The 26654-nt window shown below is 40.9% G+C and overlaps 1 protein-coding gene across 3 annotated transcripts in view; it reads right to left on the reverse strand.

Moving 5' to 3' along the window:
* Positions 1 to 278: 278 nt before the first annotated feature.
* Positions 279 to 26654, reverse strand: part of LOC114704811 (MOB-like protein phocein) — a 28709-nt gene continuing 2333 nt past the window's right edge. Inside the window, exons 2-9 of one of the 3 annotated variants that reach the window (XM_028886291.2) lie at positions 21747 to 21809; positions 12622 to 12722; positions 7111 to 7153; positions 6844 to 6930; positions 5186 to 5265; positions 3021 to 3132; positions 2105 to 2256; positions 279 to 747 (exon numbers count right to left, since the gene is read on the reverse strand). In XM_028886291.2, the coding sequence (XP_028742124.1) occupies positions 2125 to 2256; positions 3021 to 3132; positions 5186 to 5265; positions 6844 to 6930; positions 7111 to 7153; positions 12622 to 12722; positions 21747 to 21809 (618 nt within the window). In that variant the 3' untranslated portion in view covers positions 279 to 747; positions 2105 to 2124. Of the gene's footprint in view, positions 2257 to 3020; positions 3133 to 5185; positions 5266 to 6843; positions 6931 to 7110; positions 7154 to 12621; positions 12723 to 21746; positions 21810 to 26654 lie in introns of all 3 variants that reach the window. The other 2 variants (XM_028886283.2, XM_037210408.1) reach the window with 2 other exon arrangements.

Below are 26654 nucleotides of genomic sequence, written 5' to 3' on the forward strand. Positions count from 1 at the left end.
GCCTCTGCCACCCAAATGCTGGGATTAAAAACGGGCCCCACCACTCTGGATCTAGCCACTTTAAAAATACTACTCATGTACATGTGCATTTTCAAAATTATGCAAACAGTATCAAAACACAGCTGTTTCCCTGAGATCTTACCTACTGTAACAATCAACAATGCAACAATAGTGAGTGTCCAAATGAACACAAAAGCAAGACTACAAACTGACGCTTTTGGAGATTATTTTTTCTTTTATGATCAGTTTCAAAACACACTACAGGGAGTAGTAGGGAATGAGTAGGAAAAAAACCATACTTTATTTTCCTGTTAACACTAAGCCATATATTCACAAAGTGTTCCAATTACTCAGTCAGATCTACAGCCCAGTCACTACCTTAAATGTTCACTGAGAAATAGTCAAGTGACAGAAATCACTATGAGGCTCCCAACTGGAGAACAGCAACATTGCTACATATAATTTATGACCTTATCCAGTCTCTCAGATATTTACCCCGTTTTTTTAAAAATTACTAACCCCAGTGGTTATGGTAACAGTAATATAAACACCTGATTTCAGTCGATGTTCTAGTCACTGTGAACATAAAACTTCAAGGACAGTTGCAGACTACGGTGCAGTGGTGACCGTGACTGCAGGCACAGGGCAGGCTGGGACAGGCATCAACTGTACACTCTCAGTATGCTGTCATTTCCCACACTGTTCTGTGCACACTTGTCTCATAATATAAACCATTTCTTCAAATAACTAGAAAAACAAACAAGATGAATGCATTTTTCAATTTCATTTGAAAATAACTTAAAAAAAGAAGTTCCTCGTTGTCAAGTCAGTAGAGATGGCTGGCTCCAACTGTCCCAACTGAGGCACAGTCCCATCCCGTCTTACTGCCATCACAGCGTGGCACTGAGACCCCAGCATGTTAGGAGAACTTCACCAAATACGTTGCACTAAATCTGCACTTAAATTTTTAAGACAGAAGAAATCAAAAAGTATGACAATTCATCAACACCACTGGAACCTGTGAATTATTGTAAATAATCTTATATGTGCATATAGTTCAAACAATAAGCTTCTGGAGGGAGAATAAAATAAATACACTCTTTTCCATATGTATTTAATGCTGCCTAGAGTTAGATGAAAAGATTAATATTACTAACAGGAAGAACCAAACTATATTCAGGACTATTTTCTAAGTAGTTACAACAATTTCCCAAAACAAAGGTAGGCAGGAGCCTCTGCAGTACAGACTTCCTGTAGTGTAGCGTCACTTGCTAGTATGAGGTATGCTCTGTAAGCAATTAATACGAATATAAATAGGGAGAAGCCACCACTAACCATAGGTTGGTAAATAAATGTCTTGACTAATATAGTTTAGGCAAAGGACCAAGGGAAACAAGAAGGGGTAGGTATCCATGGGAACATCATGTATGTGCCTTATTATCACCAGGGGCAGGTGTCCATGGGAACATCCTGTATGTGCCTTATCATCATCACCAGCTATTCGACAATCTACTGTCACAAAAAAAGATAATGTTTCCAAGTACACTGACCTAGAATATACTTTATGTAGCAGAGTGAGATTATTTAAGTATTACTAACACCTCCTTGCATTTCTCTGAACATATACATAATTGGTTATGCATATCAAAAATTATAAATAGACCTTTTAAACACTTTTATCTCATTTTGGAAAAGTTAGCAGTACAGATGGAATACTACTGAATTTTCTAAAATATCAAAACTTACAGGGTGAAACTAAAGAAAATATCTCTTTAGTAAATGGCTTGTGTGAAACCCAAGCTCACTCATAGATTTGAAAGGATTGTGATCCAATGATTGTTTAGCAGCAATTTTACCAAACTGTAAATTCTTTTATTAACAAGCATTATAAACAGATAATACTAAACTTATTTAAAAACCATGAGTGCCACACCAGTGAATATACAGCTCATGAATAACTTAAAATGTATTTCCCATTTTAAAAGGCAACACATAGCATACAAAAACCTATCCTAAACAAATAAGCTATACTATGGATACATGATTGACGTGTCTAAAATGATAGATATATACAGTACATAATTGTTAATTATGTGATCAGTACATTGTTCTACACGACTCCCTTCATGCTTCACTTTCTCCAGAAACTGAATTCTGAACTTCCTCTTCTAAAATTGGTACAATCAGGTTATCCTTTGACATCAAATTATATTTCATCACAAATTTAGTAAACCGATGACATAAAAATGTTTCATTCTGTAGAAAGAAAAAGAAAAAAGACATTTTACTATCAAAAAACAAAAGGCTAGAAACAGTACCAACACACTATCATCATCTTGACAAGAATGTATTAAGATAATTACTGACATACTGTGCTGGTTAGTTTTCGGTCAACTTGACCCAAGCTAGGGTCATTTTTGAAGAGGGAACCTCAACTAAGAAAATGCCCCACCAGATTAGCCTATAGGCAGGTCTGTGGGGCATGTGTATGTATATATATATTTTTTTTTTCTTGATTTATGTGCACAAATCCCAGAACTTGGGATTTCTAAGAATTCAAAGCCATCCTGGCCTACATAACGAGCTCCATGTCAGTCAAGGCTATATCTAGTCCCAAAACAACAAAACAAGCAGGGTAAGGCATGGTGGGGCACACCTTTGATCTTAGCGCTCAGGAGACAGAGGCAGGCAGATCTTTGTGAGTTTGAGGCCAGCCTGGTCTACAGAGAGAGTTCCAGCACATCCAAGGCTACACAGTGAAACCCTGTCTCAAACCAAAAGAAATAAATAAAGAGAAAGAAAGCAGGCAGAGCAAGCCATGAGGAGCAAGACAATAAGCCGTGTTCCTCCATGGCCTCTGCTCCAGTACTCCTCCTACCCCACCCCCACCCCCGTGAGTTCCCTCAGGGATGAAATGTAACCCAAGAGTTGTAAGAAGAACTAAACCTTTTCCTATTCAAGTTGCTTTTGGTCATGATCTTTATTGCAGCAATGTAAAGCAAGCTAAGATTTATACTTACTTCATATTCATCAAATATCTGCCGGTGATGAAAATAGGCATGTGAAAATATTCTATAAATCCTACGGCACACTGACCCTAGTTTTGCTACAGATGATTCTTTTATGCTAACCCTAAAAAGAGAAGAGAAACCAGAAGTTCACAGGCTGAATAAAACGTTAGACATATATAGTCCAATCTTCTCAATTCCCACGTGTGGAGACCAATACCCAGAGGGAAGAGTGTCTGGACCAAGGCTACAGCGCTGTAAGTGGGAAGAGCGGGCCGCTCCTTGGTCCTGGCCAGTGCCCTCTCCACTCAGCCACAGCACCTCAGTTAAACGCAGGGTTACACTTCTGAAATGTTGTTAAAGGATAATGCACTTAAAACGCATCATTGATACCTCAAACCTTACTAAAACAAACCCAAAACAACCAGACTTTAAAAAATATTTTACACTACACTATTAATATTTTGTCTAATGCAGGTAATTGAAACTACTAAGAGGACTCATTATTTTATCCATAGAACCTGCTTTTGCTTCCTTTGTATTTTTAAAAATCAAAATATGCATATTTCTAATTCACTTTTAAAATATGATAGAGAAAAATCAGATGTTTTCTGTGTTTTTTTACTCCCACATATTTTAGATGAGGTTTTTGCAGCTAATCATATTTTAAAGGGGGAAAAAAACTCGAATTCCGTCTACTTTGTAACAAATACCCAATTCCTTAGTAGAATAAAAGACCAAGCATGAGCCAGGCATGGTGCAGACACTTGTAACCCCCAGTCCTTACAAGAATTGGCAGGATGAACCAAGAACAGCTTAGGCTAGTTCAAGGCTAGCCTGGGCTACACAAACCCTGTCTCAAAACACCAGTCATGCTGGGTATGGTTGCACATGTCTTTAGTCCCAGGACTGGGGAGAAAGAAGCAGGAGGATCTGTGAGTTCAAGGTCAGCCTGATCTACAGAGTGAGTTGGATGCCACCCAAGGCTATAGAGTGGGACTCAAGTTTCAAAAACAATAATTTTTTTAAGAACTCATAAACCATGGGAGAAAAAAATCCATTTTCAGTTTTTAAAAAGTGGGGGAAGGGAGAACTCATAACCTCACCAGTAACACAATACATGCACAGTTTCCCCCCAGATCTTAGAAAAATCTACAAAACAAGACATGATATGATATGCCTGTCAAGTTGCCTTCTAAATAACCGTTTATACTGCCAAATCTGGTTTTGCAGGACTCAGGAGTAACTAGAGACTCACAGTGGTCAGAACACTGAGAAGAAATGACTGCTGACTGCACAGTCATAAGTGGTGCCTCTCTCACCGCCCCCTCAAAGCTCAGGGACTGTGGTGGAGGGGAAGTAGTAATACAAGTCAGAGGAAGGAGGAGAGGTGCAGATGCTGACTGACTCCAGGCGTGCGGTGGGCGATGCACTCTCGAACTCACAGCTCTGTGGCTCCCTGTCGTAATGGAGGAGGGAAGCCCCACGCCTCCCTGAGAACCCATCCACTCTGTTGACTGTTGTTGGGGAGGAGAACACACTAGGGTAAAGTGCACATGCTCTTGTAAACACACTCCTCCACATCCCTAATGAAACTCTCTGGGGGACACACAGGAGGGGGGGCAGGGGCCACAGAGGGAGAGGGAGAGAAATGAGGAGAGAGGGAGAAGAAAGCAAGGAAAGAGAGGGGGGATGGTTGGGGAAAAAAGGGACGAGAAAAGAGAGGGGCATGGAGTGAAGAGCATCAAAATATATTACGTATATAATAAAACATATGCTATACTTGTATGTCATAATATGTCCATTATTATGTGTAATTAAATATATTTAACAACTTTGCTTAAAACTGCTACAGGCAAAAATAAGCAAAAACAAGCAGCCTCGCTTAAGAAAGTCTGCTCTTGATCTCTCAGAGTTCATCCAACCACTGGTGCAGAGGCCTGGAGAAGGAACAGCACGCAGCAGCAGCAGCAGCAGGGACCAGCACTGACTAGACTGCTCTCTGAGCCCTGGGAAACAAGGTCTGACATTTAACCACAACCTTCACTGCAAACTCGAATAATCGGAGCAAGTCAACTTACACTTATAAAAAATTATAACCAAAACACTATTTTCAAACATCAATCTTGTGAACGAAACCCCAAAAGCTGAATATCATGTTTAAAAGTTTTGATTACCTGCTGGGAAAATATTTATTGCTATTCAGAAGACATGCAGCACCATCAAGCGTGTGTCTTGTGTAATCTATAGCAGGACACTAGAAAAGAGACAATTTTAATGCATTAACAAAGAGGTCTCCTCTTTTATTAGGTCTATATTCTAGCTTCCTTCCTATTGTAACCAAATTCCTGAAGAAGCAATATAAAGGAGGGTTGCTTCTAGCTCACTATGGTGGGAAGACTGCGTAGAGAGGACCATCACCTCATGGCAGCCAGGAATCACAGAAACAGCAGGAAGGGAGCAGGTAAGAAAATGCCCCTCAGAGATGAATTTCCAGTGTTCCGTTTCTTCTCACCAAATTCAAGCCTCCAGTTCCCACTGTCTCTCATCAAGGTATTAAGCCATTTACTGGGCCTGGGCTCTCACGCTTTCAGCCTCTGTGAACGCCCTCCACTACACCTGCTTACACTCTATTGTCTCCTACCTCTCCTCCAGGACAGCCAGGGCTGCTACACAGAGAAACCCTGCCTTGAAAAACCAAAAAAGAAAAAGCCCCTTCTGATTTCAGAATGACTATGAAATACAGCACTTGGGAGGCAGAGGCAGGCAGATCTCTGTGTGTTCGAGGCCAGCCTGGTCTACAGAGTAAGTTCCAGGACAGCCAAGGCTAGGATACACAGAAAAAGCAGTTTCTGTCTAAAAAAATAAAAATTAAAAAAATTTAAAAAAAAAGACTTGGTTATTGGTGAATTATATTGTCAGGCTTCTAGAAGACAAATTAACTACTTTCCCAATTTCATTCCCAACACTGAACCTAATGAACACATTTAGGAACAGAAGAACACTGGATTATCTACTCTAGTGCTCAGCAGAACTGGAGAACCAGAGGCTTTGAATGATCAGTAACTTACATGGGTTATAGTTAACATACAGAGAGAAGTCTGATCTCCAGACAGGCACACACATATACACACACACACAAATGAATAAATATATTTTTTAATTACGGTCAGTAGTTCTGGATGTCTGGGGAAATGATCAGTGGCTAAGTGTAAGTATGAGGACCTGAGTTCGAATCCCAAGCACCCACGTAAAATGCCAACATGACCAGACACCTAGAACCTAAGTATTGTTTGGGGGGCAAGGGGGAGAGAAGTGGGGCGGGGAGGGGGGGGGAGGGAAGAGAAAGAGGATCTCTGGGGCTTGCTGGTTGCCAGCCTAGCTCCAGGTTCAAGAGACCCTGCCTCGTAGAAGTAGGGTTATAGCATCCTCTAGTTTCCACAGACACACGTACACACCTGCATACACATATTAAATTCAGCAGTGTTATATATACTCATAAAATTATACAACTATGTCCACTATATTCTACAATGTCTCTGTCCCAATATGGATATGAAATGTCCCCCAAAGGCTCATCGGTTGAAGGTTTGGTTCCCATATGGTCTCTCAGGGGAGTGGTAGAAACTTTGGAGGTGGGGCCTAGATGGAGGAAGCAGCCATGGGGCAGCGTCCTTGAAGGGAATGCTGGGACCCTGGCCCCTTACTCTCTGTTCTCAGACGCCATGTAAGCAGACTTGCTTCACCAAATGCTCCCTTCTGAGAGCTCTGGCCTCACCTCAGGCCCAGAAAGGTGGTGTCAAGTGACCAGGTACTAAAACCTCCCAATCCTCACCTCTTTTGGAGTTTTATGAGCTGCACAAAGAAAAATCCACTGTTCAGTTGCTGTCATTTGAGTACACGTATCTGGATGGCATTCACTCTGTTAAAAATAATTGTATTGTTTAATATGTAGAATAATGAAAGGATTTGTCATTTGGGTTACTACATTTCTATATAAAAGGTAAAAAAATAATTAGAAACTTTGGGTAAATCTAAGCATACGAAATTACTTTCAAAAATCAGAACTTGAAACTATAGTTCTAACAACAACAAAAATTACCTGAAGTTTGACAGCAAGTCCATTTAGTTCAAGACAGAATTGCCTAAAAATGCAAAAATCACATTTATTATCCAGGCTTTGTTTATTTTCTTGTTTTATTTCATAAGGCTGCCAAGCTGGTTACCCTCTAGGAATTGGTTTAATTTTTTTGGAAAGTAGCTTAGAAATTTCACCAAGATTCTAGGAAAGCATGTACTTTTTGAGCAGTCAGTCCTCTGAGATTCAATCTACTGTAATGCAATTGTCAGCACTGTGCACAGTTCTGTTACAAAGACACTCACATTAACTGTGTACACATGAGAAAACTTCTGACCATGACTAACAACTGGAAGGTAGTAAGTTGTTGATATGCGTGATGAGACATGAAAGAAGTTTCATTTATGTAAAAAATGTATTTATTTTTATATACAGTTACACACACAAAAAGACTAAACATTTCTGCAAACTAAAATTTCTTTTTTTGTTTTTGGGCTTTTTCATTTGTTTGTTTTTTAGAGAGGGTTTCCCTGCGTTGCCCTGGCTATCCTGGAACTCGCTCTGTAGACCAGACTAGCCTCAAACTCAGAGATTCTCCTGCCTCTGCTGAGTGCTGGAATTAAAGGCATGAGTTACCACCACTGGGCTTAAACTAAAATTTTTAAACTTAGCCAGACATGACGGTCCACGCCTTTAATTTCAGTATTCCACACTGCTGTAGAATGTCGTTCTGTATGCTGTGAATGTGTGTTGCTCTGATTGGTTGATAAATAAAGCTGTTTGGCCAGTGGTGAGGCAGAATAAGGTTAGGCGGGACATTCCAACTAGAGAGAAGGGCAGGACAGAAGAGAAGCTGCCAGCCGCAGCCATAAGAAGCAAGATGTAAAGTACCAGTAAGCCACAAGCCACGTGGCAAAGTATAGATTTATAGAAATGGTGAGGCACATCTTTAGTCCCAGCTCTCGGGAGACAGAGCTAGGAGGATCTCTGTGAGTTTGAGGCCAGCCTGGTCTACAGAATGAGATCCAGGACAGGCACCAAAACTAGAAACCTTTTCTCAAAAAACTGAAAAAGATAAAAATAAAATAAGAAATGGGTTAATTTAAGATGTAAGAGCTAGGTAGTGAGAAGCCTGAGCCATGAGGCCATATAGTTTGAAAATAATATAAGCCTCTGTGTGTTTATTTGGGTCTGAGTGGCTGCAGGACCAGGCAGGACACAGGAAAATTTCCAGCTACACTACACCTTTAATCTCTGTACTCAGAAGGCAGAGGCAGGTGGATACCTGAGTTTTAGGCTACCCTGGCCTACAAAGTGAGTTCCAGGACAGCCTGGACTACACAGAAAACCAAAAGTGAATCTTTATACATACATACAGTTTCCTTGTTTTATTTTGTTTTGATTTTTTAAATGAATTATTTATTTTTTTAAAGATTATTTACTTAGTTTATGTTATGAGTGCTCTGTCTGCATGTACAACTTTATGCCAGAAGAAGGCATCAGCTCCCACTACAGATGATTGTGGGCCACCATGTGGGTGCTGGGAATTGACATGACCTCTGGAAGAAAAGCCAGTGCTCTTAACCACTGAGCCATCTCTCCAGCCCCTACATTAGTTATTTATTTTATGTACATTGGTGTTCTGCCTGTATGCATGTCTGTGTGAGGGTGTCAGGTCCCCTGGAACTGAAGTTACAGTTGTGAGCTGCCATGTGGGTGCTGGGAATCAAACCGGGGCCCTGTGAAAGAGCAGTCAATGCTCGTAACAGCTGAGCCCTCTCTCCAGACCTTTGTTTTGTTTGAGATAAAGTTTTGCTCTATAGTCTGGAGTAGCCTGAAAATCAGTCTTCCTGCATCAAGCTCCCAAGTGCTGGGACAATAAGCAGGCACCTCAAGGTCCACCACCAGCTTGTCCTAACTACAATCGTACACTTTTTTTTTTCAAGACTGGGTTTCTCCGTGTAGTTTTGGTGCCTGTTCTGGAACTTACTCCGTAGACCAGGCTGGTCTCAAACTCACAGAGATCTACCTGGCTCTGCCTCCTGAGTGCTGGGATTAAACGTGTGTGCCACCGCTGCCCAGCCTTACACTTTTTCTTAAAAAACAACAACAACAACAACAAAAAAAAAACCCATTTATTTTTATTTATGAGTATGTAAATAAATACGAGCAAAGTGCCTGCTATGAAGTGTGAAGACCTGAGTTGCAATCCCCAAAATTGCATGAGTAAATACCAGGGGAGCACGGCAGCCCACGTGCACTTCTAGCACTCAGAAGGTGGACGACAAAGGGGATCCCCTGAGCAAGGTCCAATTGAGAGACTCGGCCTCAACAAAGAAGGTGGAGAGAAATTCTTGATATCAACTTCAGCTCTCCACATGAATATGCATATCCAAACTCAAATACACATAAACATGCAAACAGGCATACACACATGAATGCACAACACACATGCAAAAAAAGGTAACAACAATAGATGGTTCCGTGTGTGTGTGTGTGTGTGTGTGTGTGTGTGTACACCCACAAGGGAACATACACCACTACAGAGAAAATAAACAGTCCAGTGGCCCCAGCAAGAATGAAACCTGGTCTGAGACAATAACTCAGAGGTAGAGCACTAGTGACCCTAGTGTGTGCGAGGCCCTCAGTTCAACTCCCAGCACAACAAACACAAAAAGAGCAGAGGAGCTTCAAGAGCTATCTGACACAGTGTACAAAAATTTAAATTCTCCATTTCATTACCTTCTCCAAAAAGACACTGCTTACATGAACAAATTAAAATATGCTAGGATCATAGCCCATGTAATTTCCTAACTTTTCTTAGAATTTGGGGATTTTTTTTTCATGATATTCTTTTCTCTGAAACTAAAAATTATAAGGTCTATACAATGCCTGAAATCCAATAAGTACTCTTTTTAAAAAACAATGTTTTTTGAGATCGTCTCATATAGCCCTTAAACTCGATATAGCTGAGGATGAGCTTGAGCTCTTCATCTCCTGTCTTCACTTCCCAAGTTCTGGGACTAATGATGTGCCAACTATGCCCAATTCTCAATATTTTTAATAGAGTGAAAATAAAGGAAATTATAATGACTGCCATACAGTTTTAGACAGACATGTGATATAAGACAACCCTTTGCAATAAAAATAAATTTATTTTACAGTTGTTAAAATATTGAATGGGTTCACTCTAAAAATCCTACCTAGGGCGAGGGGGGGGTGCACGGTGGCGCACACCTTTATTCTCAGCACTGGGAGGCAGAGGCAGGGGGATCTATGTAAATTCAAGGCTGGCCTGGTCTACAGAGTGTGATCCAGGACAGTCAAGACTACACAGAGAAACCCTGTCTTGAAAACAGCAACAACAACAAAAAAAAGATAAAAATCCTACCTAGTGATATGTATTCCACTATATCAAGGTAGATAACCCTGTTTCCTCATCAAACAGAAACACCTTGGTTCCCCCAAAAATACAGTACTAAAAAAAGCCTTATGTTTAGGAGATGAAACAGGTACCAGAAAGAAATAAAAAGGAAAAGGACACATATGAAACTAATTAACTAAAGACACTATTTATTTAAGTACACTTTCATTTACTGCTTTGCTGAGATAGATTCCTACTATGTAGTCCCAGCTGGCCTCAAACTCACAGAAACCTGGCTTTGCCAGCACAGAAGAAAACAAAAGGCAAAGGATAAACTTTCATTTTCCTGTGATCTACTTCCTTTCCACATGCTGGAGTACCACCACAACAGAGGAACTATTTCTGAATCACCTGCCACCTCCATTGCTCCAGGTCAGTAAACTATTTTATGCAATTCTGAGTGACTGTTCACAGAGAAGTAATAAAGGCTGGCGATGATAAGCAATGGCTTACCTATCCAACTAACTCATCTGACAGTGAGTGCTGCAGTTATAACATGGCAACTTCAAGTTCATCTACTACAGAGCTACATGTTGTGGAATAGTATTTTAACTGTGCAGACATGTTACAATTGTTTTGTGTGGAATAGTACTTTAACTATGTGAATATGTGTTACACTTGTTTCTTCTGCCTTTGTTAACAATGTAAAGGTGTTCTATTTGTTTGTTCTGCATGTGTTAGTTATGTAAAGATGGGTTGCATTTGTTTCACCTTGCCTGCCTAAGGCACCTGATTGGTCTAATAAAAAGCTGAAGAGCCAGTATCTATGCAGGAGAGGGATAGGTGGGGCTGGTGGGCAGAGATAAGGAGGAGGAGAAATTCAGGAGCGAGGTAGGGAAAGGAGAGAGAACAAGGGAGAAAAAGATGTCTGAGGCCAGCTAGCCAGGCAGGCGCCAGCCTATCTACTCATGGAGTAGGACATACAGAAGAAAGGTAAAAACCCCAAGAAAAAACGTAGATAAAAAGAAACAGGTTAAGTTATAAGAGCTAGGAAGAAATGAGCATTCATAACATAAGAAGTCTCCATGTCATGACTTGGGAGCTGGTTGGTGACCTAAAAGAAAAAGCCTGGTACAGCTATACAGTGAACAGACAATCCAGAGCTAAAATCCACACATCCTGCCATGGGATCCAGCCTTTCAAAGGGGCACTTTGTCTCCTAATCCCAAAGATTCAGTAGGAGCTATCAGAGATTTGAATCAACTTATGACTAAGTCAGAATGAACAGTATTTTCTTTTATTTATTTATTTATTTATTTATTTATTTATTTATTTTTTAAATTACACTCATGATATTCATTAATTACACTCATGATATTAATCACATTTGTGGTATTCATATATTACATTGGCAGTATTCATTCAAATATATATATATATATATATATATATATATATATATAAATTTTAAATGCCTAATGTCATTTCTTGAAGGGGGGAGGAGGTCTTAAATACAGGCTTAGAACACAATGGGAGGATCCCGGAGGGCAGAAGTTCACTACTGATGTTTTACAATCTTGCATCTAAGCTGTTAACGCCCATTATTCAGGATACACAGACAAGGAACTTCCCTTAAGCATTCAGGAGGGTGAAACCTGGCAAGGAATTAGCATAGGGAGGATATCAAGGTCAAGGTCCCCAAGCAAGGCAACAGTTACCCAAAACAGGGGCCAGGGCCCTACAGGTCCCCCTTTTTTTAAAAAAAAAAAAATGAGCTTCTGACTTGGGTCGCGTGGGACGTCAGCAGGTCACCTTACCTGTCATGGAGACGCCTACCCAGTGAACAGTATTTTCTAATCAATTGCACGCTTGTTAGTCTAGTTCTCAGGAGGCTGAGGCAGGAGAACTGAGAGCTTGAGATCAACGCTAGCTCTGATAATGCTTATCTCAACCCCAGCATTTAGGAGGTGGAGACAGGTGGATCAGGAATTGAAAGCCTGACCTACTACATAAGACCTCTTTTCAAAATAACCAAAAGACACAAAAGCTGTAAAACCTGGCATTCTGATTTACCCAAATTTAATTTGACTCATAATTATCATTAGGAGGTACTTATTAGTATATTCTTACTAGAACTGTTAGTACTATTCTGAAATTTCATAAAGACCTACCTTAAATGTTCATACTTCCATACACCTTCATCTTGGCCTTCAGGTGGTTCAAGAATTTTGTCAATATTGGAGCAGTCTGCCCTTATATTCTGCTGAATATACTATAAAGAAAGAAATCTTATGGTTACTTAAATTTTACTGGATGCTAAATATGTCTAATATTTTTGGTTTTTTTGAGACTATGTAGCTCTGGCTGCCCTGGCCTCCAATTCACAGAGATCAGTCTGCCTCTGCCTTCTGAGTGCTGGAATTAAAGGCATGCACCACCAAGGCTAGTTCAAACATCAATTCTTGGCCTTCTTAGTGATGGAATTATAGGCATGTGCCAAAACATTGGACTTGAATTCCTATTTAAGCCTCTTGTATTATGGTGGTTTCGGGGAAGGGAACGGGTTCTCACTGTGTTGCCCAAACTGGTCTGGCAATCAAGTCATCCCATCTACCCCAGCCTCTCAAGAGACTCTAATATAAGCACAAGATGACTGAAATTTTCTCACATTTTTTTTCCCCACCTCATCCTAATGATCTTAAGTTCTGATGTTCCCAAATAAATGCAACTAATCCTGAACCACTTCAAATTCCACATAACACATAACAATTCTTTCCAAATCACTCCCTCCACCAACATACTTATAACACATTTATTTTTTATTTTTTGATATTATAATTTCCCCAATCCCTTTCCACCCTCTAAGCCCTCCCATATGCCCCTCCTTGATCTCTTTCAATTTCATGGCTTCTTTTTTTAACTAATTGTTGTTATATACATACATGTATATTCATATATATTCCTAAATACACACATTCTGAATAACTCATTTTATTGTACTTTACATTATTACACTTTTCAGTGGGTTTATTGCTGCTGCTGCTGCTGCTGTTCTAACAAGTGAATGTGGCTAGCCTCACAGTGTATTGGCATCCTTTCTCTAACAGTAGTTATATACTTTACGTCTTGTCTCTGCATCCTGTTTTCATAGTCTCATATTTCAAATTTTTTCATTATTATGTCTGTTGCACTGACCTGTGATCAATGATCTTTTGGTGTTACTATTTTAATTGTTTGGGGAGACACAATGAATTATGCTCATATAAGATGGCAACTAAAATTAACAAATGTTTTATGTTCTGAATATTTCATTGGCCAGCCATTCCCCTATATCTCCCTCTCCTCAGGTCCCTAAAAGATAACAATATTAAAATGGAACAATTAATAATAGCCTCTAACTATTCAAGTAAAAGAGGAGTCAACAGTCCATCACTTTTAAATCAAAAGCTAGAAATTACTGAGTTTCCTGAGGAAATCTTTTGAGAAAGCTGAGGCAGACTAGATGTCAGGCCTCCTGTGCTGGTCGGAGCCCTATCACGAATGGAAGGAAAAGCTCTTGAAGGACTAAAATGCTGCCCAAGTGACTACATCAGTGACAGCAGTAAAATAAGCTGGGCATGCATTCAGTGGTAGAATGCTTGCACATGTAAGGCCATTCTAGAGTACACGACCACAGCCTATAGCATTCTAATGCATCCCTATTTAAATATATATCTATATATGTTCATTCTACCAGTCTGTTCTTTGGAAAACCTTGACTAATACAGTATGTGATGGCTAGTTTTACCTCAACTTGATATACCCTAGAGTCTTCAGAGAAGAAGCCTCAATTGAGAAAATGCCTCCATAAGATCAGGTTGTCAGCAAATTTGTAGGGTATTTTCTTAATCAGTGATTGATGGGGAGGGCCCAGCCCATTGTGGGTGGTGCCACCCTTGGGCTGGTGGTCCTGGGTTCTGTAAGAAAGCAGGCTGAGCAAGCCATTAGGAGCAAGCCTTATGAAAGCAGCTCCCCTCCATGGCCTCTGCATCAGCTCCTGCCTCCAGGTTCCTGCCCTGATTCAGTTCCTGTCCTGATTTCCTTCTTCTTCTTCGGTGACGTACTACAGATATGGAAGCATAAGCCAAATAAACCCTTTCCTCCCCCACTTCTGAATACGTGTTTCATCATTGCAACAGTAACTATAGTTAGGACAGTGACTGAGGGGGCTGAAGAAAGTATCAGGTTCCCCGGAACTGGAGTTACAACAGGTGGTTGAGCTACCTGATGTGGGTCCTGGAAACTGCACTCTGATCATCTGCAAGAACAGCAACTCTTAACCTCTAAGCCAGCTCTCCAACCCCAGGATTTAATACTCATTAAATATGCTACCAAAACATTGATTATTCTTGGTAAGCCACAAAGTCATTTGTTACTAATTCTTAAAGTTTATTATATTAATACTATGTAATTAATATAAGAAATTTATCTGCAATCAATAAAACCACTATTCTTAATATCAAGACAAAAACAGTCATCACAGTCAGGCATGATGGTATACACATGTAAACCTAGTACCCTGGAGGTAGAGTCAGGAGGATCAGAAGCTCAAGATCCTCCTCAGCTGTGTATCAAGTTTGAAGACAGCCTAGGCTACAGTGAGACCCTTACCCACCCCCCCAAAAAAAAGCAGGATGTGGTGGTAGTGTGTTCCCCAAAATATTGTGTACCTTAATAAACTTATCTGGGGCCAGAGAACAGAAAAGCCATTAGATACTTAAGATAGGCAGTGATAGCACACGCCTTTAATCCTAGCATTCCAGAGGCAGAAATCCATCTGTTCAAGGATATAGCCAAGCATCTCAAGAAAGTCTTTAATCTCAAGAAAGCGAGCCTTTAATCCCAGGGAGTGGTGGTAGAAAGCAGAAAGGTATATAAGGCGTAAGGACCAGAAACTAGAAGCATTTGGCTGGTTAAGCTTTTAGCTGGTTAAGCTTCAGGCTTTCGAGCAGCACAGTTCAGCTGAGAGCCATTCTGGATGAGGACACAGAAGCTTCCAGTCTGAGGAAACAAGACCAGCTGAGGATGTGGCGAGGTGAGGTAGCTGTGGCTTGTTCTCGTTCTCTGATCTTCCAGTTCACCCCAATAACTGGCCTCAGGTTTGATTTTATTGGTAAGAACTTTGTAAGATTCTTGCTACAAGGACCTGAAGATGTGACTGGACTGCTACAACATCATGATTAGAGATGAGTTTTGCTTCTTATGAATGAGCAAAGAAAACTGTTGGGGATCTTTACATTTTTCCCATTTACTAATGTACCATGGGTATGTGGAGGTCAGAGGACAATCTGTGGGAGTCAGTCTCTACTTCCACCACCACCAGGCAGGCTCGATGACAAGTGCCTTTACCCAGTGAGTCATCTCACCTGCCCTATTAATCTGTTTTGAGACAGTTTCTCCCTGCCTCCACCTCCTGAGATGCCGGATACCCTGAGGTCAGAAGACAGCATCCAATCCCCTGGAACCGTACTTTCAGACTGTTGCGACATGTGGGTGCTGGAAACTGAACCCAGGTCCTCTGCAAGAGCAGCAAGTGCTCTTGACTACTGAGCAATCTCTCCAGCACCAAGAGTTTTGGATTTTTTAAAAATTATTTTCATGTGTATGTGCCTAATTTATACAAACCATATGTGTGGAGGGGCTCTTGGAAGCCAGTGTCACAGATACCCAGGAACTGAATTACAGGTGGTTGTGAGCTCACACATGGGTCCTGGGAACCTAACCTGGGTCCCCCTACAAGAGCAGTAAGTGGTCTTTTCTTTTTTTTCTTTTTTTCCTTTTTTTCAGTTTTTTCTAAACTAGCTTTGGAGCCTGTCCTGGATCTCACTCTGTAGATCTCACTCTGGCTTCAAACTCACATAGATCCACCTGCCTCTGCCTCCCGAGTGCTGGGATCAAAGGCGTGCGCCACCACCGCCTGGCCATTAAGTGGTCTTAACCACTGAGTCATCTTTCCAGTCTCCATTGAGAGCTCTTTAAATGATGTAGTGGGAGCAGGGAGATGTGGTTAAGAGCACTGTCTGCTCTTTCAAAGGACCCAGGTTCAATTCCCAGTATCCACGTGGCAGCTCACAACTATCTGTAACTTCAGTTCCACTCTCACATACACACAGGCAAAACACCAATACAGATTTTAAAAAACACAGTAGAAAAAGGGGTAATGAGTAGGTCATTTAGGTAGTATTTAGGTAGTAATTTAGGGTATATAAATGACAAATTTGGTAGGAAATCAAATGGAGTTTTGTCTTTTTTTTTAAAGGCAGAACATCTTTCTTCTTGTGATATTTAACCTTCGAGCTATAATTATAATGACCTATACTCTATGTGAGACTTTCTAAAGAAGTTTTTAGAAGTAATGAGGCCACTAAGCACATAATCTAACTCATACAAAATTATTTTTACTGTTTCCAGTTGGGTGACGATGGAATGAAGGCGTACCACCTTCTCCCACTGAATGAAAATTAACTGGACAGACTAACTGGCTCTGCATCTGAGTTCTCTGAAACATGACAGAGCACCACTGAGCTGCAGTAAGCTTGCCAATGACTGCTCTTTCCAGTATCCCTCCCCAAAAACTGACAAACCCCAAAGGGAATACTACGATGCTGAAATCAGTCTAAGACAGCAGTTCTCAACCTGTGGGTCGTGACCCCTTTGGAGGTTGAATGATCCTTTCAGAGGGGTCACTTGAGACTGTCAGAAAACACAAATATTTACATTATAATTCATACCAGTAGCAAAATTGTAGTTATGAAGTTTTATAGTTTGGAGTCACCACACATGAGGAACTCTATTAAAGGGTCACACACAGTATAAGGAAGGCTGAGAACCACTAGTCTAAGGACTATTTCCAGTTCTGGCACAGGAGTGAAAAAAGCACTCCTTCCATGTGGGGGTAAATTCTCTTCTGGTTTGAATAGGAATAATGTCCTCAAGAAACTGAGTGGTGGGGTTGGGGATTTAGCTCAGAGGTAGAGTGCTTGCCTAGCAAGTGCAAGGCCCTGGGTTCGGTGCTCAGTTCTGGAAAAAAAGAAGAAACCGAGTGGTTTGGTGACCCAGCTGTCATCCAACACCTTCACTGAGGCACAAAGCAATAGGACCCTCCAATCTCAGACTCAAACCCGCAGAACCTCCAGGCGGTGGTGGCGCACGCCTTTGATCCCAGCACTCGGGAGGCAGAGGCAGGTGGATCTCTGTGAGTTCGAGGCCAACTTAGTCTACAAATTGAGCTTCAGGACAGTGAGGACTACACAGAGAAAAGCTGTCTGGAGAAAAAAATAAAAAATAAAGTAAGACCTCCAGAATTATGACCTAAATAAACCTTTTAGACTCTGAAGCATTTCATTGTGGCAATGTTGAGTAATAGAAAAACTAAAGGAAAAAAGACACATGACCTATAGGATTCAATTAGCCACTTCTTCCTCATCAAAAACTATGGAAGCGGACCAGAAAGATGGCTCATCCACCTGCCAAAACTGAGTCTGATCTCTAGGATCAACAAGTTGGAAAGAAAGAAACAATACCCTTCAAGCTGTCCTCTGACCTCCACTTGTACCCACACATCTCCCCCAATAAATGTGTTTTTACAAAATGAACGGAGTACTAAGAGAACTGTCAACCCAGAATTCTCTATCTATCAAAATACAAATAAAGATATTTTCAAATTAAAGAAAACTAAAGGCTGAGACCACAGTGTTTGATGGTATGTACAAAGTTCTGGATCCCTCCCAACATCAAAAGGCAAACAAGCAAGCAAGCAAGCAAGCAAAAAAAAAAAAAAAAAAACTAAGAGAACCCCTAGAGAGCAAACTCTGCTAAAACAAAAAATCACTAAAAAGTTTTTCAGAGAGAGAAAGAGAAATTTGAAACATCAGAAATAACAGAAATACAAGGCAGGGTGGTGAAAACCTTTAATCCAGAACTTAGAAGGCAGAGCAGGATGATGTCTTGTTTGAGATCAGCCTGGTCTACACAGTAAGCTCCAGACCAGCAAGGACTACATAGTGAGAACACATCTCATCTCAATAAAACAAAAGTAACACTGAAGTTGGGTATGGTGCCTCATGCCCCCAATTCTAGCACCTGGGAGTCAAGGCCAGACTACGCTACAGGATGAAACTGTCTCAACAAGCCAAAAGACACACTGTGTCAGTGAAATGGGTCCTGGGTAAAGGTGCCTGCTTCACAAATCTATACCGTGAGTTCAATCCCTGAAACCAAAAGAAGGTCAAAGGGGAGAACCAACTGTGCAAATGTGTCCTTCTGACCTCCATACATGAACCACAGTCTACATTGCCTTTACACACACACACACACACACACACACACACACACACACACACACACACAGTAAAATCATAATCTTTAAAAAAGAGTGAGTTAGGGATATACAGTTAAACGGTAGGGAAATGGCCTAGCATCTGTGAGGTCTTAAATTCAATGTTCAGTGTTACCAAAAGAAAATATCACTGTCTGACTGGGTTTCAATGACTGTCTACAGTTATATAAGGCAACAAGGAGGAAGTAAAATGGTTAAGGGTAAAGAGTCTTTCAACTCTAACAACAAAATACTGATTCTGCTTAAGTAGACTATGTAGCATAAGACTTTAGTAATCTCTGCAATCACCAAAAAATCATAGATACAGTCAAAACTATAATTAAAACACAATGCTAAAATGTTCCAACAACCCTTCAAAGGGAACAAAGGACTGACAAGAACAGAAAGACAGACACAACATCATGCATGTAACAGTTCAGAACCTAGCACTACGTAAACCAGACAGAGTTGCTGCATACCTCTAATGCTAGTACTAGGAAGGTGGAGGGTTGGTCATCCTCGGCTATATTTCAAGTTTGAGATCAGCCAGGCAAATGTGAGAGCGTATCTCAAAAAAGGGCCCCTAGTTCCCAACTCCAGCCCCATTAAGGAGTAGACTCAGTGGCTAAGAGCACTTGCTGCTCTTGCAGAAGAATGGTTCAGTTCCCAGCTCCCGCATGTGGCTGACAAGTGCCTATAACCCCATTTCCAGGGGATCTAATGTCCTCTTAAGACCTCTGCAGGCTGCTACACAACGCACATGGTACAATCACACACCCTCAGGCACACAAACACATACACACAAATAAATTGAAATTTTTAAAAGAGAGAACAAAAACAAGTAATAAAAGCTAACCTGTCTACTATATTAATCTTATATAATGTAATAAAGAAACAGACAGAGACGAGTAAAATGAAAGTGACCTGATTCTACGTTGGTTATAGGACATTGACTTCAGCTATGATGATGTGAGGAGGTCAGCTAGAAGTCTGGGGACAGCTCAGTAGAGAGTGCTTACTTAGCATGTGTGAGGCCCTGGGTTTCACCCCCAACACAGTGACCTCCCCAGGCCCCTAAAAAATAGTACAATAAAAATGTTCCTTACCCCATACCTAATCTAATCTACTATTTTACACCAACCTCTTTGGGTTTTGTTGCTGTGACTTTACACACATCTTTTTCTCTTTTTACTGCAGTGCTAAGGAATCAAATAGTTCCTCAGGCATACGACCCAAGTGCTCTACCCCTGAGCCACACCTCTTCCTCCTCTATATCCCAATTTCTGCCATTCTTTTATTATTTATTAGCTGAGAACTTCATACAGTATGTTTTGATTTTATTCACCCCAACTCTTCCCAGATACAACCCACCTCCTTACAACCCCCACTTCATGGCCTCTTTTTTTATTTAATAACCCATTAACTCCAATTTGTGCAGTCCATATACTTCTGGGTATGGGGCCATTCACTGGATATTGGCTGAACTACCTGAAGCCACAGCCTTAAAGAAAACTACAGCCTTAAAGAAAACTAACTTTTCTTCCCTAGAAGCTATCAATTATCAATAATACTTAAGTTAGGGGTAGGGTGCTCATGAACCCCTTCCCACTCCATGCTAGAGTACTGACTGGCTTGAACTTGTACCAGGCAAACACAATTAACCCCTCAATGTTGTTGTGGTTTGTTTTTGCTCTTTTTGGGGGGGCCGTCACCCAGCTTCCAAATAAATCACACATGGAAACTCATTCTTAATTATAAATGCTCAGCCGGGCTGGAGAGATGACTCAGAGGTTAAGAGCACTGGCTGCTCTTCCAGAGGTCCTGAGTTCAATTCCCAGCAACCGCATGGTGGCTTACAACCATCTGTAATGAGATCTGGTGCCCTCTTCTGGCGTGCAGGTGTACATGCAGGCAGAATACTGTATCCATAATAAATAAATAAATCTTTTAATAATAATAATAATAATAATAAATGCTCAACCTTAGCCTGACTTATTTCTTGCCAGCTTTCCTTAACTTAAGTTATCTTGTCTCTCTTTGGCTCCTGGGCTTTTCCTTTTCTATTCCTGTATATCTTTATTTGTGTCTTACTCCATTGCTTGCTGTGTAGCTGGGTGGCTGCCCCTGGGTCCTCCTCCTTCTCTGGCTCTAGAGCTTTCCTCCCAGATTCCTCCTTCTATTTATCCTCTCTGCCTGCCAGCCCCACCTATCCTTTCTCCTGCCTCACTACTGGCCGTTCAGATCTTTATTAGACCATCAAGTGTTTTAGACAGGCACAGTAACACAGCTTCACAGAGTTCACTTCACAAATGCAGCATAAACAAAAGTAACACACCTTAATTTGATCTTTAACAATTAACCATGAATATTATTATTTTCACCAAGTTTCTGATTCTATTCAATATGAAAGCACCACCATTTTTTTCATTGGGGTTGGAACATTGAACCTAACACAGTGTATTAAGTGATTCTCAACACAGTGTCTAACAACCTCCTAATGTGCTATCACACACACACGCCATGCTATGAAAGCCCCTCCTTGGAAATCTAATGCTGTCTGTAGTGAATTATGTGATAGTAGTAATGAGCTAAAGGGAAGCATCTCAGTTTTCACATGTACTGAAGGGTGTGAGTTATGAACTACAATCATTATAAAGGCATAAATCTTAAAAGCATGTTATCAAAGATTTAGTCACCAAATTAGCATTTTATTTCTATTTAGTTATTCTAAATTTGTCATTCAATTAATTTTAATTTTAATTCATTATACATTCAAATTCCATAACATACTAAAATAAGGTTTGATTACAATGTTAAACGAACATTCCATTAACCCAGGGGAATCTGGTTTGTGCTCCCTACACACATAAAATGGGACTGTTTAATACACTAAAGATATAGAATGCTTGTTATGAGGGTTGTAAAAGAAATTGTTATTACCTGTTGAACAGCAAGTGTACTGTCCATTTCATCAAATGATTCATCAGGCCAATTATAGAAATCCTATAAAAGTAAACTCATGGTTAAAGCACATACAAAGTTACAAGGATACAGTAATGCTACTATAAACATCAATCTTAATAAAGATCCAAAGCTTACACGAGAGTAGGAGAAAGACTTTACAATGTGATTACCAGCAAAATAATCTTAGCCAATATTCTTAAATGGATTCCAAGATTGTATTTAATTGAACTATACATTATTTTTTTTGCAACCACAAATCCCTCAAATACATTTCTCATTAATCTTTCATGGATTATTTAACTGGAAAGAAAAGTTCATCACCTTTTTTTGTTTGTTTGTTTACAATTGTGAGATAATACCCCTAAAAGTTGCACTGGAAAAATATGTCCAAACATAAAAAAAAAACTAAATCAAATTTTTGAAGAGCTAGCATTATTAGTAAGCAATTTCTAACTCCATAATATTATTTTAAACAAACAGCATAAATTACTATTCCAATTACAAATAAAGCTTTAAATTTCTAAATAGAAATATGACTCCCATCAAAAAGAATGTATCTAGGGGTTGGAGAGATGGCTCAATGGTTAAGAGCAACAACTGCCATTCCAGAGGCCCTGGGTTCTATTCCAAGCACCAACATGGCAGCTCACAACCGTCTAGTCCTCGGGGACCCAGTGCCCTCTTCTGGCCTCTGTGAGTACCACATGCACATGGTGCAGGCAGCTGCCCAAACACACAAAACTAATTAAAACTGTAAATGTTTCTATGCAGAACTGAATGAAATGGAACAGCAGGCATGTACTCCCTGGGAGTCATTCAATGTTTTCTTGTTGTTGTTTGTTTGTTTTTCAATACAGGGTTGGTGTGTGTGTGTGTGTGTGTGTGTGTGTGTGTGTGTGTGTGTCTATGTGTGTGTGTCCGTGTCCTAGCCGTCCTGGAACTCAGAGACCTGCCTGCCTCCTCCATCAAGTGCTGGGATTAAAGGTGTGATTAACCGGGATATTTCTGTGGAGCACCTTGCAATGGTCTCGAATACCCTTCTATCTGAAGCAGCAAGGTTTACTTACATATCCCACACCTTCCTTTTCCTTGTCAGTACTGGAATGAACCTAGGGTCTTACATATGCTAGGGAAACACTCTACCATTGAGCTGTATTTGTGGCCTTTTTTATACTTTTCATGTTCATTAAATGTTACTGACTGACCTTGAACTTGCAATCTTCCTACCTCAGACTCCTCCATAGCTGGAATTACAGGCCTGTGCCCAGACATGGCTCCTATGTATCTTTAATAAGCAGCACAGTTTCTGGCATAGAACTGTTCCTCAACCAATGTCTCTAGGCTAAAATGCAGGGGAGAGGGGAGTGTTATTAAGCCAATGACCTATTATAAACCTTTACTAACTAACAAAAGTTAGCAGAGGTTGGGGAAAAAAAGAAAACTCTAAGAATGCAGTGTATAACACCATGTGATTAAAGTTTCAGAAAATGAAAAGTGGCTAGGTAGCTCATGTCTGTAATCCCAGAACTCAGGAGGCTAAGGCAGGAGAACAACTGTTCAAGTTCAAGGCCAGCCTGGGCTACAAAGTGAATTCCAGGCCAGCCAGGACTACAGTGTGAAACCCTGTTTCAATTCCCTCCCTCCCTTCCCACCTACCCCTCAAAACAGGAAGAAAGAAGGATGGAGAAAATGACTTAGTCATTAAGAATACTGGCTGCTCTTTCAGAGGACCCAGGTCAGATTCCCAGCACCCACATGGTGGCTCACAACTGGCTGTGATTCCAATTCCAAAGGGTCCAATGCCCTCTTCGGGCCTCCTCAAGCCAGTACGGGAATGTGGTGTACAGGCAGAACACTCATCTACATAAAATAATTAACCTTTCTAAACTTAAGGAAGGGCCACTTGGTGGTGGCACATACCTTTGATCCCAGCACTCAGGGAGGCAGAGGCAGGCGGATCTCTGTAAATTCAAGGCCAGCCTGGTCTACAGAGCTAGTTCCAGGACAGCCAAGGCTACATGAAGAAACCCTGTGTGTTGGGGGAAGAGGGGAGATTAAGGAAGGAAGCACATTTATGGATATAATGCATATATTAAGCCATGTGTGGTAGTGAACATCTAAAATCCCTATACAGAAGAGGCTGAGACAAGAGACTGCCTCAAGTTGGAAAGCCAGCGTAATCTAGATCAAAGACCAGGCCAGCTGGGGCTACACAGCAAGACCCTGTCTCAAAAAAACAAACAATTCAGGCATGGTGGTACATGCCATAATCCCAGCACTTGGAAGGTGGAGGGCAGACGACCAGGAGTTCAAAATAATCTTCAGCTACACAGATAGTTCAAAGCCAGTCTGAGCTATGTAAGACTCCATCTCAAAAATGAGTTGGGGGATGAGGGAACACATATAGTAAAAAAAAAACAAAAGAACAAGTAAAAAAACAAAACAAAACAATTGCAACAGGCAGTAGTAATGGCAGAGACCCCTAAGTGATAAGAATAAACTGAATGCTCAGCCATAAATGGACATCTATCTATATAGACCCTCCAGTGCCATAAGTGGATACCTCTATCCTCCCTCCAGTGCCATAAGTGAACACCTCTATCCTCCCTCCAGTGCCATAAGTGAACACCTCTATCCTCCCTCCAGTGCCATAAGTGGGCATCTCTCCGTATCTCCCCCAATGCTGAGAAAACTTCATGGAAGAGGGAACAAAAAGAATCGTAACAACTAGCCAGGGGGTGGTAGCGCACACCTTTAATCACAATACTCAGAAGGAAGAGGCAGGTGGATCTCTGAGTTCTAGGATCTAAGAACTGGAGGAAGGAGTAGACTGTTGTGGGACACTGTCCTGGGCATGATATGGCCACTGCTCTCTTAAATTCAAAGCATACTGGGTCTGTCATGAAGGCTTCCAAGATTCTTCCTCAACCAAGCCCCAAGTCTACAGGCAGTTGTTGGGGTGAAGAGACATCATTATCTCAGTAGTATAACAACTGTTAAAGGTGTCCCCAACCAGTAAACAACCCTAATGAAACTCATCACACACACACACACACACACACACACACACACACACACACACAAGAATACAACTGAAAACTGAAGGTATGAAAGTAGAGGGGGGCTACTTGGGAATTAGAGTGGATGGAAGGCGAATAGGGAAATACATTATACATGTACGAAAATGTCATCAAGAAACACATTATTATGTACAATTAATATTTACTAATAAAAATGTAAGAGCTTGGGAGATGGTTCACTTGATAAAGTGCTTGTCATGAAATCGTCACAGAGTGAGTTCAGATCCCCAGTTCCCGTGTAATAAAACTGTGCACACTGCTTATAAGTGTGCATGTGTTAGGGACAGTAACATGAAGATCTCTGTAGACTGGTAGCCAGCCATTCTAGCAAAATCTGTGAGCTCCAGGTTTAATGACAGACTCTGTCTCAAAAAGGACGGGAGAAAGTGACTGAGGATCACAACGGAAGTTAGCCCTCTGGCCTCAACACACACATACACTCTCAAATCTTAAAATAACTTGAAGCAAATTAAGAATGTTACCATAATTTAAAGCAAATAAAAATCATTTTAAACATTCTAAAGGTTCTAGGGGCTGGAGAGGCTCAGTGCTAAGAGCCCTTACTGATCTTACAGAGGACCTGGGTTCAGTTCTGGCATCCCATGAAGTGGCTCACAACTGCCTCTGACGACAGTCCAAGGGATCAAATATCCTCTTCTGGCTTTCATGGGCACCTGCGTTCATGTGGTACACAAAAACTCACACACACATACACATACACATAAATAAAGAATAATTTTTAAAATTTAAAGATTATAGAGGACTTGAGTTGGAATCCCCAGCACCCAATTAAAAGGAGGGGGGGCATGATGGTACTGGAGGAAGGCAGAGGCAGGAAGATAGATCTGTGAGTTCAAGGCCAGTCTGATCTGCATACCAAGTTCTGAGTAAGCCAAGACTACATAAAAAGACCCAATCTAAAAACCACAAAACACTAGGCTTGATGGCCCACATCTTTAATCCCAACCCTGAGGAGGCAGAAGCAGGTAGAACTCTGTGAGTTCCAGGTCAGCCTGGTCTACAAGGTGACCTGTCAAAGAAGACAAAGAGAGACCACCAAAGACAGAGAAAGAGAGCAGAGAGCACATGGGCTAGCCAGCCAGCCACAAATGCCTGTAGTTCCAGCATGGGCAGAGGGAGGCAGTTCTGGGAGCTTCCTAGCTAGTCAGTCAGCCTTTCTAATGAAACCATAAGCTTTGGATTCAGAGAGACCCTGTCAAAAGCAATAGGCAGAGAGGGAGAGATAGCTTTCTCTGGTCTCCATGAACACATACAGAAGACACCCACTCATGCACACACAAAAAACTTTTAAAGGTTAAAATTATTAGCGAAAATGAAAATATTAGCAAACCAGGAGTGATGATACATGCCTGTAATCCCTTCATTGTGGAAGCTGGGGTAGGATTATCAAGAGTTCAAGGCTTACAGGAACTACATGGTGGTTTCCAGGACAACCAGGCTTCTTTCTATCTAAGGCCCTGCCTCAAAACAAAGTCAATAGTGTTGGCCCATAGAGGAAGGAGGACAGGGAATTCAAGGTCATCCTTGGATATACAGAGTTTCAGGCCAGCCAGGACCACATGAGACCCTAAATAAATAAATAAGCAAGCAAGCATGCATGGTGTGTTTTTATAGAGATAGATAGATAGATAGATAGATAGATAGATAGATAGATAGATAAAAATGGTGGGGAAGCTATGGCAGAAGAATCAAGAATTCAAAGCCAATATAGACTCCACAGAAAGTTTAGGCTGGCCCAAGATATAAAGCAAAATTGTCTCAAAAATAAAAATAAATTAGCTCA

This window comes from Peromyscus leucopus, chromosome 13 (assembly GCF_004664715.2).
Source record: "Peromyscus leucopus breed LL Stock chromosome 13, UCI_PerLeu_2.1, whole genome shotgun sequence".
Classification (NCBI taxonomy): domain Eukaryota; kingdom Metazoa; phylum Chordata; class Mammalia; order Rodentia; family Cricetidae; genus Peromyscus; species Peromyscus leucopus.